Source organism: Rosa chinensis, chromosome 6 (genome assembly GCF_002994745.2).
Source record: "Rosa chinensis cultivar Old Blush chromosome 6, RchiOBHm-V2, whole genome shotgun sequence".
NCBI lineage: Eukaryota > Viridiplantae > Streptophyta > Magnoliopsida > Rosales > Rosaceae > Rosa > Rosa chinensis.
Window position 1 is genome coordinate 44,381,434 of NC_037093.1, and position 19,424 is coordinate 44,400,857.

Below are 19,424 nucleotides of genomic sequence, written 5' to 3' on the forward strand. Positions count from 1 at the left end.
AACACCACTAACCTCAAGATTGGGACACTCCTCAGGGATTGGTTGACAAGGGTTATCTGTATCTAAGAGGGGTGGAGGAGCTTGGCCTTCTTGGAGGGTAGATGATTCGGCAATTGTCTTTTCTGTTTCGGAACTCGCAATGCTCTATTTGGCAGTTGCTTGGCGAAGGGTAGACGATTCAGCAATTGCCGTTTCTGTTTCAGAACTAGCAATGCTCTGTTCAGCAATTGCCTTTTTCATTTCGGAACTCGTAATGCTCTGTTCGACAATTGCCTTTTCTATTTCTACAGGAGTGTCGTTGGCTTCAATGGGCTGAATTTTAATCCCACAAGACTTCTCTTCCAAAAAAGTGTGTTTCTCCCCCTGAAGTGAAGGATTGATGGGAGAAAAGTAACATGCATCCTCATAAAAGGTGACATCTATGGTAACAAAAAACTTTCTGTGTAGGAGGATGAAAACACTGATTGTAGCCCTTCTGATTAACACCATAGCCCACAAAAACACACTTTAATGCCCTAGCATCGAGTTTGGACAGTTGATTCATAGGAACATGGACAAACACAACACACCCAAAGACACGAGCAGGGAGATTAGAAAATGTTAATGCTCAAAGTCCGACGGTAGCCGATCTTTCGTTTAACTCAGGTCCGGTGGGCGGACCGCTACTCTGAGGACTTGATGGCCTTCGCTAGCTGTCACACTAGAGACAGGGCGTCAGAGGGAGACCGCATTGGGCGGTCTTCACTTCTCCGATGCCTAAGTCAGTCAATGCATATAAGCAGCATAACAATAAATGAGTAGTAAATGTGTAATTAATTAGGAGAGAGGAGAGAACCTTTTATAGGTGAGGAGAAGGTTGATCTTCTTCTTGTTTTCGATGTGGGACTGATGTGCTTCGATTCCCAGCGTCTGGAGCTTCTGATGCTATCTTGGCGCGGCGCGTGGCGGCGCGTCAGCGGTGATCTGGGGGCAATCCGGGGCTCAGGCGGTAGCCCGCCTGGCAGTGTTTCCATAGGTCACTCCTTTGGTGGGAGTTGGTACCTCTGGCGGTACAATGAGCGTGGCTCATTATAGCTAATTATTCTTGCAAATGCACATGTAGGTACAAGTCCCCCAAGTCCCCAGTCAAGGAGGGCAATCTTGGTTGGGGAGTTGATCGGCGGTGTGAAGCGTTACCTCCGCTAGACTTGCAAAAGCATAATTAGCATCAGTGCGTTGTCGACCATGAATTTACTGAGCAAACGCTTTATACCCATTATGGTGGGCCCTTGCTAGGCCCGCCAGGGAGTCCCCCACTCCCTAGCCAAGACGGACCTCCAGATGGTCGGCAAATTGTTTGTTGAGGGGGAGCTGCACGGAGCAGAGATTGTTGGGTAGCGAGCCCAATCTTTAGTACCCAAGTGACGGGGGTCAACGTACCTGATCAGGGCCGTCGTAGACTGTTGACAAGTCCCCATGTCCCGTAGGGACTATCTGACAGTAACGCCGCGTGGCGGTCGTTGTCAGAGTGAGGCGTAGCCTCGGGATTCGCCCATGGCGGATATCCCCCCGCTGGTTGTAGCAGGAAGCAGCGTCGTGTAGACGTGCCTGGCGGTATTTTATTGAGTGGTGTTGCGCTCAGCAAAGTACGCGGTTTGCAAGATGGAAAGGGAGTTTTGCCAGCGGTGTTGCGTGTAGCAGAGGCTGCCTTTCTTGCAAGTTGATGAGTGGAAGTTCTGCTAGCGGAGACTTCGTCACTTGGAAGGTGACTAGTGAGAAGTTCTGCTAGCGAAGTTTCGCTCAGCGGAGAATTCATCACTTGGAAGGTGACTAGTGAGAAGTTCCGCTAGAGAAGTTTCACTCAGCGGAGACTTCTTCACTTGGAAGGTGACAAGGGAGAAGTTCCGCTAGCGGGGTTTCGCTCAGCGGAGACTTCTTCACTTGGAAAGGTGACAAGGGAGAAGTTCTGCTAGCGGGGTTTCGTTTGGCAGAGACTTCTTCACTTGGAAGGTGACAATGGAGAAGTTCCGCTAGCGGGGTTTCGCTTGGCGGAGACTTCCGACGATTGGCGATTTCTTCCCAAGTGGTTACTTCTATTAGACGCTTCGTCTGATGGTGGTCGACACGTGGCTAACTTATAGAGGGCTGGCGTGTGGAGGCGTGTATCCTCAGCCTAGCTGTCTTCTTGCCATTAATGCCAGTAATTATGGCGTCGCCTCAGTTAATCGGGAGAGTAAGTGGAGACGTGGGACACGTGTACGGCTGGTAAGTGATGTCATTTTTCAGTGGACGGCGCAGAATTGTTTGACGTTGACATTTGCAAGTTGGGCGGAGTTTTGTTGACTGGAGAAGTTCCGGTCCATACACACCGCCGATCAACTCCCCAACCAAGATTGCCCTCCTTGACTGGGGACTTGGGGGACTTGTACCTACATGTGCATTTGCAATCATAGTTAGCTATAATGAGCCACGCTCATTGTACCGCCAGAGGTACCAACTTCCACCAAAGGAGTGACCTATGGAAACACTGCTAGGCGAGCTACCGCCTGAGCCCCGGATTGCCCCCAGATCACCGCTGACGAGCAGCCACGCGCCACGCCAAGATAGCATCAGAAGCTCCAGACGCTGGGAATCGAAGCACATCAGTCCCACATCGAAAACAAGAAGAAGATCAGCCTTCTCCTCACCTATAAAAGGTTCTCTCCTCTCTCCTCATTAATTACGCATTTACTACTCATTTATTGTTATGCTGCCTATATGCATTGACTGACTTAGGCATCGGAGAAGTGAAGACCGCCCAACACGGTCTCCCTCTGACGCCCTGTCTCTCGTGTGACAGCTAGCGAAGGCCATCAAGTCCTCAAAGTAGCGGTCCGCCCACCGGACCCGCGTTAAACGAAAGATTGGCTACCGCCGGATTTTGAGCATTAACAGAAAATGAAGGGACTGACACATGTTTTGAAAGGGCAGCATAGGGGGTTTGACCATTGAGAACAGAGGAAGGTAGCCTATTGATGAGATGACAAGCAGTGAGAATTGCATCTCCCCTAAGATACTTAGGCATATGAGCACTAAATAGAATAGACCGGGCTATGTCAAGAACATGATGATTCTTTCTTTCTGACACCCCATTTTGTTCAGGGGTTTGAGGGCAAGTAGTTTGATGAATAATCCCATGAGAATGAAAGAATTGGTGAAACTGAGAATTGACAAACTCCCCCCCCCCCCAATTTTCAGAACGAAAGACTTTAATATTGGCCTCAAATTGATTTTGAACAAGAGCAAAAAATTCTTGGAAAGCAGAGAAGACTTCATATTTGTGTTTCAATAAAGAGACCCAAGTAAGACGGGTATAATCATCAATAAACAAAACAAACCAATGTTTGCCAGACAAGGTGGACTCACGCGAAGGTCCCCATACATCAGAATGAATAAGATCAAAAGGAAAAGAACTCCTAGTAGTACTCAAAGGATAACTAGCACGATGACTTTTAGCTAAGACACATGACTCACAGTGCAACTTAGACTCATCAATGCCCAGAAATAAGGATGACATAGATTTCTTCATGACACTAAAGGAAGGATGTCCCAATCTCCGATGTCATAGCCATAATTCTTCAATTTGATTAGTAACCCCAGTTGAAATCAACGCTGCTTGGACTGCCTTCTCCCGCTTCATTCCGGCAAACATGCAATCCAGATGAAATAGTCTACCCCTCAGATAACCCCTGCCGATTATTTCCTTAGTGAGGAGGTCCTGAAAAATCACATACAACGGAAAAAATATTACAGAACACTGAGATTGAGTATTAAGTTGAGACACAGATATAAGATGATGAGAGAGATCAGGGACATAAAGAACATCATGTAGTGTCAAAGAAGGGGTGAGAAGAATAGACCCTATTCCTAAAACAGGAAAAGAATCACCATTAGCCAATACAACAGAGGAAATAGAGGGTGGATTGAGAAAAAGAAAGAAATTACGATCATAGGTCATATGGTCAGATGCTCTAGAATCAATTATCCAAGTATTGCCACCAGTAAAGCTAGAAATTTTTAAAGCAACTCCAATCTTACCATTACCACCGTGACTTACGGATGCAGTATCCTTACCAGCAAAGTTGGTGTAATCTGGTTCTGTCACCGCATAGTAATCTTAGTCTTGAACAAGATGAACAACAGCCTTTCCCTTGGGTTTGTTGTCCTGAGGTCGGGGCCTATCAAAGTAGCCTGTTGGAAAACCGACTAACCTGTAACAATTTGACTTGATTTGGCCTGAATTCTTGCAGTAATTACAAGTCAGATTTGAGGAAAACCCTGGAGGAGGACCTTGAGGAGAGGGACGCAGAGAAGAAGGAGGCCGATTGCCTGAGAGTGACCGATTACTTGAGGGATTGGGTGGCTTTGATTGTATTGCAAGGCTTGCAACTTCTGAAGTAACTACTCTAGTTCTAACCCTCTGGGTCCAACCTTTACGAATATAAGCAAAGGCTTGCTGCAAGGTTGGTGTGGTAGTCCGGTGAAGCAATTCGCTCCTTGCATTCTCAAATATTGGATCTCGGCCAGCCAAAAAAACATGAACTCTCATGAGATCCTGCTCCTCCTTATAAATCTTGACATCATCCGGGCACTTCATGCGACATGGACGCATCTGATCAATTTCTTGCCAAATATCCTTTAGTTTTGCAAAATACATGGCAACTGGTTTTCCATCTTGTGTCATACGGGAGGCTTGAGTGCTCAACTCATAAACCTCGGCAAAATCTGTTCCGTTAAAGTAGATCTCCTTAAGGCTTTCCCAGATTTCTTCAGCTGTATTACACCCCATAATCATATGTGAAACATCTTCAGTCATGGATTTGTAAAGAATAGAGGTTATCGAGCCATTTGCAGTCTTCCATTTTGAATAATTGTTGGCTGCAATTGGTGGTTCAGTAATCGAACAATCAACATAGCCCACCTTATCGATTCCACAAAGGTGAGCCTCCATCATCTTCTTCCAGGTTCGGTAATTAGAGCCATTGAGCTTGACACCCATAACTTCCAGTTGAATCATTTTTAACGGAGATAGAAATTTGGTTGGAACCATGAGAAGTCTCACCATCTCCATCTTGCTTGATCACGGTCGAAACGTCTTGATCTTTCACCATGGTGAATACACAGCGGAAGGAAAAAAAACAAAGTACTTGGAAATATAAGAAGGCAACGGTGATGAAAGGATCAAAGGACAAGGAACAAATCTAAGCACAAAGAACAAGGGTCAAGGATCAAAGAACAATGAGTCAGAGTCCAAGATCGGATCTCTGCTCTGATACCAAGTCAAATATAACGAAAACCAAGAGATAATTTTGACTGAATAGCTTAGATGTAACATTCACCTTATAAGAAAGAATTATATACAAATTACAATTGCGCCTAATAAGACAAGTACTACTCCTAAGGTAAGTAGTAAACCTAATAATACTATAGATATTACATAATATTACAGACCATAGAATATTACAGAATATCTACATAAATAAGGTAAGTATGACTCACGCCAACATGATATCGTAACTCAACCATACTGGAATTTAAACTTGGTTAAGGACAGTGAGAGAACGCCGCCCCGATGGGTGGACGTTTCTGCAACTATCTCCATCTCCGATGGAGATCAATGTCGGCACATCCATGGGTGTCGTATACCTCGAGTGCGGTGCATACCGTCTCCTCTTTTCTTCCGGTTTGCCTTTCAAAGGAATGGTCTACATCTCCTCCAGCGGTGGCGCATCGTGATCTGTTCTCTTTCTCTTGGGTCTTTACAGCCTGAGATTCAAGGCTGCGCTCGACTTGGGCAAGTGGTCGCCGACCTTTTGCTGGGAAATCAGATTTGTTCAGCCGGATCCGGATCTGGGATCCAGGGACTTTGCAGATTTCTTGGAATTTTGGCTGTGAGGTTGGGTGGCGGGGGCACTTGGTTGCACGCCTGACTTATGAGGATTCTCGTCCGGCTCTACATCAGCCAGGATCTGATTACTGTGGGACGGAGGTTCAGTGGTTGGGGTTGGGCCTTTTCCGGCATGGGCTCGTGGTTCTGAGATCGGATCTTCTCAAGGATTGGCGGCGCGCTCTGGTGTGGGGCGGAGGAGCAGGACGAGGCTTTCTAGGGCTGTGCGTGGATGGTGGAGGCGGCGCCGTGGGTCCTTCCACTGGTGGCATTCGACGGCTGCAGTGGGAGAGTAGATGTGTGGGTGCCCAGAGAAGGTCTGATAGGGTGCCCATGTACTTGGGTGTCCAAATCAGATTCAGATGGGCTTGGGCTTTTGTCGAGTCTGCTTTGGCATATTTGACTTTGGTCTCAGGCCGGATTTGGATCCGCATTTGGGATCCAGGTAGTATTCTATTTCGGATCTTGGATCCGAAACAGCTGCTCATATTGTTCTGGTATTGGTTCTGGTTCTTCAGAGTTCGTCTGCCTAAATCCGAGGTTCTGACACCGTTGGTCGCTTTCGATCTCTTGGTGAGCGAATCGCCTTTCCTAGGTGGTCATATCACCGGTTACAGTTACGGTTACTCTTCTATTTACACTGCTTTAGTGACATATGCAGTGCAGCAATGCCTTACGGCATCAAGTCACATGGTTACCTGGTTACCTTTTATTCTCGATGCGATTGTGCATCTAATTATGCTTTATTGTTTTTTCTTCATTATAGATGCGTTTGTGCATCTTGTTATGTTTTATTGCTTTCTTTTGATGTTTTATGCATCACTCCATGTAATCCTCAATTTTCACTTAATATAGTTTGTCGTCTTCCTTTCAAAAAAAAAAAAACCATACTGGAATTTCATAACAAATGATGCTGAGCAGTATGGCAATACATGCCTTCTTATTCTTACTAGGGACTTTTGATGCAGCAATCATCAAGGACCAAGGTACTGTAGTATAGATCATGAACATGAACTGGGCTAAGCTTTGGATGAAAGTGAAGAATTTCTGCATTATGGCAGAATTTAATGAGTGCATTTTACTTGATTCAGACACAGGAATAATGATCTTGCTCGACATTTTCAAATATCAAAGTAACATTACCCCAAATCACAAAACTCATTCTTAACGTCCGGTCATTCTATTTCTTTGATCAAAATAGTTTTTTTTTTTTTTTTTCCGCCAATAATAATTTTGAGACTTGTAACTAAGATTGAAATCTGAATTGTCATATACGACGAGTCAAACTTGTTCTTCAAATCTGTAATTACATTCACACTTCATATATTTCTCGAACAAAAAGTAAAACAAAAAACAAAACAAAAAAACAAGTGCCTAGCTACATTGGAGGATTGAAAAGCACAAGGAAAGAAATGTACAATGCAAAAGTAGAAACTAAACAAGAAAAACGAAGTTACGAAATTTTTCTTGGATGCAAGATTGAGTGTTGAAAACTTGAACTTGGCATCCCCATCACAACTTATGGAACAAGAAGTAGGAAGACTTCAAAGCCCAACAAAACGAAGTCATTCACTATTGGCTGACTGGTCACGTTAATCAATTAAAGCAAAGTAAAGGTTGGGTCGGCGTTAACTATAAAGCAACGCCATATATTTGGAACCGAAGACGTGGACGTCTATGTAGTCCATGGAATCGAACTTTCTTCGCCCCCAGTGACACGTAACACCAAGAACCTTTTATATTCCCCAACACCCTAGTACCATGTAACCTCTCCTCTCTCTGTTGCACAGCCGCTGTTCCCATTTTGGGTCCCTTGTTCTTTCAAATGGGTTTTGGGTTTCATGGAGCTTAGATTAGAGGTGAAGAGAGAAAAATGAGGGGTGCCGAGGGAAGAAGGCTGTGTGAGGAGTTCTCGCCTGCGTATTATGGGCTGTGCACTGCGGGTGGAATGCTCAGTGCTGGCGCTACCCATCTTGCAATCACGCCTCTCGATGTTTTGAAAGTTAATATGCAGGTGAGTTTTACTTATTTAGTTCACTGATCCTTGCTGGGTTTTCTTGTTAACATTTTTAGCTTGGGATTCTTTGGGTTTAAACAGGGGTTTTGCTACTGTGTCTGGGGCATAGCTGCAGTGACTCTGTTTTTTTTTTTTTTTCTCTGTTGGGTAAAGCATTCATTTTTAGTTTACTTTACAGGAGTTTAGTATTAGTTTCTTTCTAGTTTCTGTGTTTATGTTGATACACATTAGTTTAGTAAATGCCACTGGATGTCTGATCAATTGTGGTAATAGTGTTAAACTAGCTGCTGAGGGTTATGGACTAGATGTAGATCTTAGTGGTAGTTTTATGATGAAATGGTACTAAATGCAAAGATTGGCAGGATAGAAGTTAGGTTAATGTTTGAGATAGTAAAGACACCCAACTTTGAAGTTTTCTTTTAGTGATCAAAACCTAGTCTTGAGTCATGTATTTGAGGAATAGGAGTCTCCAAAATGGGAAGGGGGAAATAGGAGAGTTGGTTCAAGTTTGCAAAAAGGGTGGAGTTTCTTGAAATAGGTAGTAATCAAAGGCACACAGGTCAGAGATTGAGACAATAAACTACATTGTTTTATGCACATAATTAGCTTTCTAAGAGTAACTTACTGGATATATGAATCTCTTTCTCTTCTGCCATTGACAGATTTCTAATTGCAATTGTTCTTGTATATCCATTGACAAATTTCCATTTCATTTCTAGTGAATGCAAATTGATGTTCTAAGGGTCCCCAAGTTTTTATTTTCATGTTGTAAACTAGTATTTCTGGAGGTTTTGATAGCTCAAGAGTCAGGACTAATTATATTTAGAAAGTCTCTAATAAGTTTTTCTCTTTACCTGTAGGTCAATCCAGTTAAATATAACAGGATGGCTTCAGGGTTTTCTATTCTCTGGAGAGAACAAGGCCCTTCTTCCCTTTGGAGAGGTTGGTCTGGAAAATTGTTTGGATATGGTGTTCAGGGTGGCTGCAGATTTGGTCTATACGAATACTTTAAGAAGCTTTACTCCGATGTATTGATAAATCAGAACAGGAGTACCATATTCTTTCTCGGCAGTGCCTCTGCTCAAGTATTTGCTGATATTGCTCTCTGTCCATTTGAAGCCGTCAAAGTTCGCGTTCAAACACAGCCCAGATTTGCAAAGGGCTTGGTTGATGGGTTTCCAAAACTATATTCAACTGAAGGGCTAGCTGGGTAAGTTACCCCAGAAAACTTGATTACTTTGACCTTTTTGTTTCTCAATTACCTTACCAGCTTATCTAATGACTGTAGCTTTTACAAAGGACTTTTACCACTTTGGGGTCGAAATCTGCCATGTAATGTCTCTATATCTCTTCCTCATCAAAGTTTAATATGCTTGTTTGGTAGGATCACATCTTATGAAGTAAAATAATCAATTTTTGTTGTTTGTGAGATTAGAAAATCAAGGGTGTTTATATGTAGCCTTGATATGTCCAGTAAGGTGGACAAGACAACACATTGTTGAGGGTCATGCTGTCTTATTACTTAAAGAAATGGATTAATATCCCACTTTGTGTCTGCACAATCAGCATCTCGTTGTGAAAGTATGGTGATTGCTGTTTGCTGGCTGTATGACATTAAGCATGCACTGTTATGGTAGATAGTAGAGTCATTTCTTAGTATGTCTGGTCGCTTCTTTTGGCTGATTACTTCCCATTCATTCTGATGATTGCATCTTCCTTTGCTAATTTCCTTTGAAACTTAAGGAAACTTAATGCAGGGGATCTCTTTTTAATTCCACCAAATAAAAAGGCACTTGACACCAATACTGGGATTGTTGTGAACACATTGCTTCTAATTGATTAGCTTTGTTTTCCCAATATACAAAAAATCTCAAGGCAATGTTTTGGCCTTGACCAAACCTTCATGTTTGAGTTATTTGTGCAAGTATAGTGATTGGGAATTTGAAAACAAGGGATGGAAATTTTGGGTGAATGTTGTCAGAACAGAGATCATGAGGGTTTTGGCACTGCTGGTAAAAGGAATGCACTATGGACTTTCTCAGATTTATTGCTTTGTCAGAATTGTTATCTTTATCTGTTACTGTCATCAAGCATTCAATAGATGTTAGTATGTGTGACGTTGTCAATATGAAGGAAATATTATTAATTTGCCCAACGGGAATACTACTTTTACAGTCTCAATGATAATGTTCACGACATTTGAGCATTCGGTGGATCTGATTTATCACAACTTTATTCAAAAAAGAAAAGAAGATTGCTCAATTGCCCAACAGCTTGGTGTGACATGTTTAGCGGGCTATGCAGCAGGAGCTGTTGGTACCGTTGTCTCTAACCCTGCAGACAATATCGTCTCCGCTTTGTACAATAAAAAGGCCGACAGTGTGATGCAGGTAACACTTTGAATTAAGCTCTTCTTCAGCTTATTTCTTGTATTCGATGTTAAAAGCAGCAAATCATGGGATTTTCTTATCTTGTCTTCAGGCTGTGAGGAACATTGGCTTTGCTAACCTATTTACTAGAAGCCTTCCTGTTCGAATTACACTTGTTGGCCCTGTTGTTACTTTGCAGTGGTTTTTCTATGACACCATTAAAGTGCTAAGTGGATTGTAAGTGCAGTATACTTGAATCAAACACACACGAACACATAAATATATTTTTTTCCTCCTTTCATCTAATGAAATTTTATGGTTCAAAACTTAGGCCACCCAGTGGAGGGCTCAGCAGACGTCTCGAAGAAGCTAACCTATCGGCTTAAGATTATGGTAAAAATAAAGAGCAGTTCAATCGGATCAATCGCTTTGAGAGGCACATCTTTCATCAATCTCTATAGTTTCACTGGAATATGATACTACTCATTCCTCAGACGGCTAACACTATCAGAACTTTTCAACTCTGATTGTTCTTTGCACTATAGTAGCCCTATAGGTGTATTAGAACGAATTGTTTTATTTTTTTCCCAGGGGTTTTATCTGTATATTTCACAGATATACAGTCTAGTTTCAAGAGAATATGATTTTGGGTACGTAAGACTTCCATGCTCATGTTCAAGTGCAGCAGCAATTACAAAATGTTAGCTTCTAAGATATTCTGTATTCGTTGAAACTTTTTGGTTTCATAATACATAGACAGAGGCATACATAGTGGCATGAAAGGAAAGGGCTCATGGGTGTAAGTAACTGTTGAACCTCATTTATTAGCTAAACTTTGTAAATATCAACTGCTCAATGATAATTGATCCTATAGTTTGATAGGTTTTAGTTTTGTTCCCGCTACGTTTAAGTTAAGCCAAGAATATCCTTGTGGTTTCTTGATGTTACAAACAAAACTTCTACCCCAAGCACACGCAAAGGAGCCGCAGACGGTCAAATGAAATTTAATCTACGATATAATTTGATCAATTAGGAGGGGGTTGGTTGTAGTGCATATTAAGGAGCTGCTCCTCTATGATGCGGCTGCGGAGTTCGCCAATTCGAAGACAACTCGAGGCCTTGTTTCGTTTGTGGAAACAAAATCAATTTTTAGCCTCTTTTATGCAAGTTTTCATTTCAGTTGTTTGGCAACGCCGAAAAAAGTAACAAATATTCAATCATTAATGCAAGAACGTGAGTAATTAATGTAGAGAAATAGTGGTGGAAATGAATCTTTGGGGTATGGTAGGATTTACTCTCTCACTTTTTCCCTCTGAGAAACTTGTTTCTATTCTTGTGTCTACCAAATATAGAAAAAGAATAAATTTATTTTCTCAAACCTTAAAATCTATGAACCAAAAGAAACAGTATCGTATATTTCTAATTATATTAAGAAAAAACTTTATCATTTTGAAGTTTCACTCGGCCGCACCACTATAAACCAAAGGGAAAATGGTTTCAAGTGATAGAGTGACACAAAATTGATCAAAATAACTAGAAAATAGAGGATTACAATTGACACAAACTTGATTTGTGTTGCAAAACAACTAAAGTCACCCTCATTTATCACTTAATGTTGATGGTGGGCCTAGCCTGAGATGGGGACCTTCTTGGGTATTTGGGTCGACATATGGTCCATGACCAATTAATTTCGGATCATGGCTGCTATGGAAGTTGGTAATTATCTGGAATATGATCGGCGTTTTTTTTTATAGCGGCTTATGAATAAGGAGGTGCTCCTATTTGTTTGCTAGTAAGTGGCTTTCTGTTGGTACCACAATTGCGCGCCTGGCCAATGAGGATGCTAGTCAATGATTTTGCCCTACAAGACACGGAGTTTCTTTGTTTATAAGTTCACTAATTTTAGCAAGCTTATCATCGACTTGTAATGAGTCTGTTTTGCTTAGAATATGGTTTCCGGATTATCTTGCCGGCTATCTTGTTGTAAGTACAGTTAGACTCTAGCCATTGGCAGTTTGTCGGCTATTGATCTTAATGATATCAATTTCTATTCAAAAACTAAAGCCACCGGAGTCAAAGGTGAAACCTAGGGAATTAATGTTACAAAATTGATCAGTTGGCCAAAAGCTAAGTGGTCAAGAACCTTTCCTAGGGCGTAGGGCACGTTCCATGTGCAATGTTGGTTGTGATAGCTTTAGGCTGGAAAAAATGGATGCTTTCTTAACCAAAAAACTGAAGCTTTTGCTTTGTATTTATAAAAAAAGCAAAGCTTTTAAATGGGGGCAAAATAACTACCACTGCACATCTGCATTAGAAATGAGTAACATTCAATCTGCTGAATATGAATCTAAAGCTTGTCAGGGGACTCATGCATTACCTAAGTCAAGTCCATGGCTCATATTTTTGTAGGCTTTGTCAACCTCAGATGAAGTGTGTGATTTGCCCTTGTACATCTACATCCAAGTTTTGTTGGGTGTCCAGTGAGTTGACTCAAAAAAATTTCTACAATTTTAGATAGTTGAATACTTCAAGCTGATAGCGGACCACCCACTTGGTTTTGGAATCCTTAGCAATCAACAGAAATTGGAAGGAAAAACAAAAACAAAAAGTTAAAATAGCAATGGTTGGGGTATTACATTTTTCTTATTGTGGTCAGAGGATTGACCATTGCTGATCCTCAAACAAGTGGGGAAAGCCAACCATGGTGGTGGAAATCGTATCAAAAAAACAAACCATGGTGGTGGAAATTCACCAGATTTTTTTTTTTTTTTTACTCTCTTTTGATAATGAGTTAGAATTACAAAACAATTTCCATTGCATAGAACTTAGATCCCTCATTTATAAAAAAATATATATATATATATTTACTAGATCAAATGCAAAAGAAAAAAAAAATCTCCCCAATCAATATTTCCATGTATTTATTGAGTAAAATATAAGATTTTGGAAAAGTCCTTTTTCATAGTTGTGGGACTCCTCTATCTTCTCAAGTCTTCTCTACATGTCTTTTTCTATATGAAAGAAAAGAGTTTAACAACTAATTGTGAAACAATCTGAAATTTATAAATGTTAATATTTGAAAATCCTAAACTGTTCTAGGTGCAATTCTACTTTTTTTGTTACTGTGGAGGGGGATCGAATACTTGATCAACTGATCTTGCTAAATCTTAACCATAATCTCTACCCTCTTCACCACGTTAGCCCATTATAAGTCATCAAAAAAGTTAAAAGATACTGAATGATAAATTTTGACTTAAAAATAACGCATTATTATTCTAAGAAAGAAAAAAATCAATATTAGATAGAAAGAAGACAGTATAATGTGACACTATTAATACGTTAATAATTGATCACACATGCAATAATAGACCAACTTTTTGTAGTGATTAATTACTTAGACAGGATTAGTCTACCACCACGTAACTAGCTTCTTCTCTCCAGATGTTAATATAACATTAATATATTACTATAATGTTGTATTGAAGATTTTCATACTACAAAAGAAAAAGAAAAATTAGAACTCGAAATGTCGTGCAAGCTCCGAAAAATCAAACCAATACATACATTATCAATCTTGTTATCCCAAAACCATGTTCGTGCATCATTTAAAACTTTCATGTGTAATGTTGAATTGATCATGTATTCTCTAAATTTCAAAATCTTATAAAGTCAATAACCACCAATTTTATATACGAAATTTGATCTCTTAACAAAAACATAAAGAAATTCCCTAACTTCAACTTCTTGCATGATGCTTGCATATGAAATGTTATGGAAATGATGTGTTTCAAATCTCAACAAATGGGGTGTTCTAAATTTTTCCTAGTCAAAACATATGGGATGTTTTAGAAGTTGCTCAAGAAAAAAAATTGTTTATAAATACCAACTTTTCTATTTATTTATTTCTTGTATTTTTCCCCTGAAAAAAAGAAGTGGGAACATTCAATATTGGAGTCCATACCATAACAAGATACCAACTTTTCTATTTATTTATTTCTTGTATTTTTCCCCTGAAAAAAAGAAGTGGGAACATTCAATATTGGAGTCCATACCATAACAAGATGTGTTCAGAGAATCCACCACCGCCAGTGACAAGAACAAAACCTGTCCAAATATAGCTGCTAGATTTTAGACTTGTCCCCCACAAAAACCAGCTGCTATATTTTGACCCAACTAACCCCAACCTCTTTTCCCGCGCGTGCTCTCCACGCACCAATCCAAACCCCACAAAACACAGAAACTTACCTTTTTCACCGCGCATCCACCGGCAGGTCAACGCGGTAACTTTGCCCGCCTTTTCACCAATTCCCGTGGTAAAAATCGACATAAAGGCCGCCATTAAAAAACGCGAAGGATCTTATGGTTTTCGTTTTAATTAAAATTTTATCCCAAAAAAAAAAAGAAAAAAAAAAAGGAACTTTTATTAGAAATTTGGAATAGCTGGTCAGCACTGACCTCCGATCTTTCTCAGCACCACCGTCCCAAAATAACAAGTAACAAAATATACTAGTAGCTGTAAAGAAAAGATTTTTCCAATCAGAAATTCTCCTCCTTTTTATTTGATTTGTTTTCAGATCATAACTTACTAGTTCTTCATCTCCATATTCATTCACAATCCACTCGCTACGTTTTTGCAACTGGTAAAGGACCCATCTTTCTCTGTTTTTTGTTTCAGAAATGCATATGCTTTCTTGCTTTTTCTGGCTTTATCTTTATGTGGGTGTATCTGAATCTTGGTCTGTTTGTTCTCTGGCTTGATGGGTTGCTTTCTTCTGATTCAAGATTCGAACTTTGGTCTTAGTTGGTGTTCTGCTGGGTTTGTGTTTGTTTCCAGGGAAAATGGAAAGGGTAATCTAATGAGGAAAGTAGGAAAAAATAAAAGGGTCTTGTTTTTTTTGGGTGAAATGGAATTCTGAATTTGAATGCTTTGCTTGTTTACGGTTATGGATTCATAGTTGTGGACCCCATGTATAGGTCTGATCTGCATATAGTTTGGGTGCTTTAATCTGGGGTTTTGTTAGATATGCTTGTTGGTTATGTTTTGAGTTTGACTGTGCTTCTTATTTTGTTGGTTTGGTTTGCAGTGTGAATTGATGAGAAACCAATTGGGTGAGGAAAAGTGTGTGGAGAAGTCTTGAGGGGAATTGTGATTGTTTCATGGGCAACACATGCCGTGGATCTTCCAGGGGCAAATTTTTCCTTGGCGCCAATCAGCCCGAAGAACAATCCACTGCTTCCAATACCAAGCGTAGCACCCCTACTGACCTTTCCATTTCCGATACCTCCTCAAAATCTCAAGAACTAACCAAAGGAAGCCCCAGCCCCAAGCCCAAAGACAAGAGTAACAACAATAATCTACCCCTCAGTAGTCCTAGAAAAGACAACGCCATGAGGAGAGGCCATGAGAACCAAACTTACTATGTTTTGGGCCATAAGACTGCCAACATTCGTGATCTTTATACTTTGGGTCAGAAGTTAGGACAGGGACAATTTGGGACTACTTATTTGTGCACTGAGATTTCCACCGGCTCTCAGTATGCGTGTAAGTCTATCTCCAAGAGGAAGTTGATCTCAAAGGAGGATGTGGATGACGTTAGGAGGGAGATTCAGATAATGCACCATTTGGCTGGTCACAAGAACATTGTGACTATCAAAGGTGCATATGAGGATCCGCTGTATGTTCATATTGTAATGGAGCTTTGCGCTGGGGGTGAGTTGTTTGACCGGATCATCCAGAGGGGACATTACAGTGAGAGGAAGGCAGCTGAGCTGACAAAGATTATTGTTGGGGTTGTTGAAGCTTGCCATTCACTTGGAGTTATGCATAGAGATCTGAAGCCCGAAAACTTCTTGTTGGTTAACAAGGATGATGATTTCTCACTCAAGGCCATTGATTTTGGGCTCTCAGTCTTCTTCAAACCAGGTAAAGAAAAGAAAAGGAATGTGTGCTCTATTTGGATCCAGTCTTGATCATTCTATAAATACAGTAACTACTCATTTATATTAATATCCATTAATTGTATAAATGCCACGTCTTATATTATTGAATATGGCTGTCTACGTCCTATTTAGGTGAAACGGTTTAATTCTGGTCAGAGGCATGTGAGTAACTAGACTTATTTGTGCATATATGGTAGTAAACGTTCATAATTCATGTTCAGAAATTATTCCTACTACCTCTAGATAGTAATTGAGGAGCTCAAAATCCATTTAGTCTCGCTAGCTTGAGTTTCATGTCTGTTAACTCTACAAGTATGACTCAGGTCAAGTTTTCACTGATGTGGTTGGAAGCCCATACTACGTCGCTCCTGAAGTACTCCTCAAGCATTATGGACCAGAAGCGGATGTGTGGACTGCTGGCGTCATACTATATATTTTGCTAAGTGGCGTGCCGCCATTTTGGGCAGGTCAGGGTAGTTTCCTAGTGAGAGGAAAATATATCATCTTGTGCTATTACTGATTTTTCTGTGTGTTTTTGGTGTGCAGAAACTCAGCAGGGAATCTTTGATGCGGTGTTGAAGGGATATATTGACTTCGAGTCAGATCCATGGCCCGTGATATCTGACAGTGCAAAAGACATTATACGGAAGATGTTATGTTCCCGGCCTAAAGACCGCTTGTCTGCTCATGAAGTTTTATGTATGTTCAAACCATCTTTCTGTTTTAAGCTAATTTCGGTGAATAATTTGCACAATGTGATGCGACTAGAATAGGAAGCTTTCCTTTATGTGGTGATGTTGGAAGGCCAACATTATTACTAAGCAGCCAAGGCACCGAAACAGTGATGACTATCTTACCTTTTAAGCTTAGTTTTAAGGTGAACTTGGTGCAATCATTATTTAAAGACAAGAGCTATATTTCTCAAGCAAACTAAAAAAAAAAAAATTCAAAGTTTTGCACGTTTATGACAGCAAAATTATCACCTTCCTTGTTAATATGAGGCTTCCCAAATTTTAGGAAATTGAGAACCAGAAAGAATTTGCTGAAGTGGAATTAATCATAATTATAGTCTCCATTGTAGGTGGAGTTCCATTTTTCTTACCACAAGTTTTTAAGTGATATATCTTCATTCTCTAGGTCACCCTTGGATTTGTGAAAATGGTGTTGCTCCTGACAGAGCACTAGATCCAGCTGTACTTTCTCGTCTCAAACAGTTTTCTGCTATGAACAAGTTAAAGAAGATGGCTTTGCGGGTAAGTGCAGATTGGAGATTAAAACATTTTGTTAGGCACTTCTGATATCTACTTTGCAGTTATTGGTTTTCAATTTGAAAAGGACATATGAACTTGAGGTTAACTTTTGGCATGCCCCTTAATTAGGCTTGAGCACTGGTAATATTGTGATGTTAAGTTCCATCCTTATGTTTCATCAGGTAATAGCTGAAAGCCTTTCTGAGGAAGAGATTGCTGGGCTGCGAGAGATGTTCAAGGCAATGGATACTGATAATAGTGGTGCAATCACATTTGATGAACTCAAAGCGGGGTTGCGAAAATATGGCTCTACCATGAAGGATGCAGAGATCCGTGATCTTATGGATGCAGTAAGATTCTTCTTTCCAAACAGATTAGAATATGGTTGGCATTGTAGCTGTGTTACTTCTTAGTTGTTGTTTTTTGGGCCGCAAAAAATAATTAGGTTTTACATTGTTAATGCTTCAAAGAGCTGAGCTGATTTGGTTCTTTTCAGGCTGATGTTGACAACAGTGGGACTATTGATTATGGGGAATTTATAGCTGCTACAGTCCATCTCAACAAACTAGAACGTGAAGAACATCTTGTTGCTGCCTTCAGATACTTTGACAAGGATGGAAGTGGCTATATTACAGTTGATGAGCTCCAGCAAGCTTGTGCAGAGCATAATATGACTGACGTTCTTCTTGAAGATATTATCAAAGAAGTTGATCAAGATAATGTAAGTCATTAAAACTCTAAGAGGGAGGTGCATTATTTTGCTTGATCAAATAGTAGACCAGAGTTTGGAGTTATTAAGATGTATATAAAATTGTCAAAGACAGAAAGAGGAAATAATGTGGACATAGAAACTAGAGCTGGCAGATGATAACACTATACATGTGACGTCCTCAATCTCAGTAATTTTTCTAACTTGATTTCCAAAATTTTAGATATCTTTCTATGTTAAAAATATTGTGATGTCGGTGGTGTCTGGCTTGTTTGCAACTCAATATACTTATGATTCTTATGTTTGCATGTTAGACCTGGAAGGTTTGATTTCCATTTAAATATTTCCCATGAAGGATGTGCTTATAGACATTCTGGATGACATATATTTATTTATACTGTGGGTGTGTATGTGGAGAAATAAATGCTATACTATCTATGTCAACTTTAGGCCTCTCTGAGCGATGTTAACTCAGCCTTCAATTCTTTCCTGCATGTAGGATGGAAGAATTGACTACGGCGAATTTGTTGCCATGATGCAAAAAGGCAATGTGAAAGGCCATATAGCTATTGGAAGACGGACTATGAGGAACAGTTTGAATTTGAGCATGAGAGATGCACCAGGAGCCCTTTAGCTTCCAACTAAACACGTCAGCAGCATCATGTAAAGGTATCCATCTTCTGTATTTGATGCCGTTCCATTTAATAGTTCCAGACAACATCATTTGCATTTAGATCATGAACTGGATCATATGAACTTTTTGGGGTGATTGAAGATTGCATTTGATAATGTTTGTTTCTTTGGCTGAGTTTCTTTTCAGTATTCTGCATATTAGAGAACAAGTTGGCAGTGTTTATGGTGGGTTGGACTATTCGAACCTCTGCATCCTATACTCATACCTTGGCCCATTGGCAGGTTGTACAGCAAAGCAAGAGGAGATTTGGTGGTAGAAGTTTAAGAAACATTTTGCATTCCTCAACTTCAGTTAGATTGCTATAGGACTCCCAAGATTTGAGTTGGGGAGATTCAGAAGATTTGGGTTGTGGAAATTCTGCTATTTCTTTTTCTAGATAGTGATGCTATTGTATTGCTGTATGACCACAAAACATGTTGTAAGCTTTGTTGACTCCAGTGTGTGAAATGTTTACCACTATTGAAGATGCTAATTTTTTTTTGTGGTATTTTCATTTTAAAAGGTTTTATATTGCTCTTCCTATGATTGTTCTAAAGGTAT

At 40.2% G+C, this 19,424-nt stretch overlaps 2 protein-coding genes across 4 annotated transcripts; both read left to right on the forward strand.

The window, feature by feature from the left end:
- Nucleotides 1-7,661: 7,661 nt before the first annotated feature.
- Nucleotides 7,662-11,123, forward strand: LOC112172664 (mitochondrial phosphate carrier protein 1, mitochondrial). The gene is made up of 6 exons (XM_024310099.2): nt 7,662-7,919; nt 8,783-9,132; nt 9,211-9,254; nt 10,098-10,312; nt 10,404-10,528; nt 10,623-11,123. The coding sequence occupies exons 1-6, from the start codon at nt 7,779-7,781 to the stop codon at nt 10,675-10,677; spliced, it is 930 nt and encodes a 309-aa protein (XP_024165867.1). The 5' UTR covers nt 7,662-7,778; the 3' UTR covers nt 10,678-11,123.
- A 3,580-nt stretch (nt 11,124-14,703) lies between these two features.
- Nucleotides 14,704-19,399, forward strand: LOC112169383 (calcium-dependent protein kinase 26). 3 transcript variants are annotated; one of them, XM_024306406.2, is made up of 8 exons: nt 14,704-14,931; nt 15,376-16,214; nt 16,555-16,698; nt 16,778-16,930; nt 17,369-17,484; nt 17,664-17,831; nt 17,978-18,202; nt 18,690-18,824. In XM_024306406.2, exons 2-8 carry the CDS (start codon nt 15,449-15,451, stop codon nt 18,822-18,824), a joined length of 1,707 nt encoding a protein of 568 aa, XP_024162174.1. In that variant the 5' UTR covers nt 14,704-14,931; nt 15,376-15,448. The 3 variants fall into 3 exon arrangements, with proteins under 3 accessions (XP_024162174.1, XP_024162175.1, XP_024162173.1); XM_024306407.1 differs by lacking the exon at nt 14,704-14,931 and adding an exon at nt 19,011-19,399 and having other exon boundaries at nt 15,449-16,214; nt 18,690-18,859; XM_024306405.1 differs by lacking the exon at nt 14,704-14,931 and adding an exon at nt 19,106-19,399 and having other exon boundaries at nt 15,449-16,214; nt 18,690-18,859.
- The last annotated feature ends 25 nt before the right edge of the window (nt 19,400-19,424 follow it).

Excerpts from the sequence above, each read along its gene's own strand:
- LOC112169383 (XM_024306406.2), top strand. The coding sequence starts at position 15,449 with ATGGGCAACACATGCCGTGGATCTTCCAGGGGCAAATTTTTCCTTGGC. Across the intron at positions 17,485-17,663 it reads TAAAGAAGATGGCTTTGCGG|GTAATAGCTGAAAGCCTTTC; the intron begins GTAAGTGCAGAT and ends ATGTTTCATCAG. Across the intron at positions 17,832-17,977 it reads TCCGTGATCTTATGGATGCA|GCTGATGTTGACAACAGTGG; the intron begins GTAAGATTCTTC and ends GGTTCTTTTCAG.
- LOC112172664 (XM_024310099.2), top strand. The coding sequence starts at position 7,779 with ATGAGGGGTGCCGAGGGAAGAAGGCTGTGTGAGGAGTTCTCGCCTGCG. Across the intron at positions 7,920-8,782 it reads TTTTGAAAGTTAATATGCAG|GTCAATCCAGTTAAATATAA; the intron begins GTGAGTTTTACT and ends CTTTACCTGTAG. Across the intron at positions 9,133-9,210 it reads TCAACTGAAGGGCTAGCTGG|CTTTTACAAAGGACTTTTAC; the intron begins GTAAGTTACCCC and ends TAATGACTGTAG.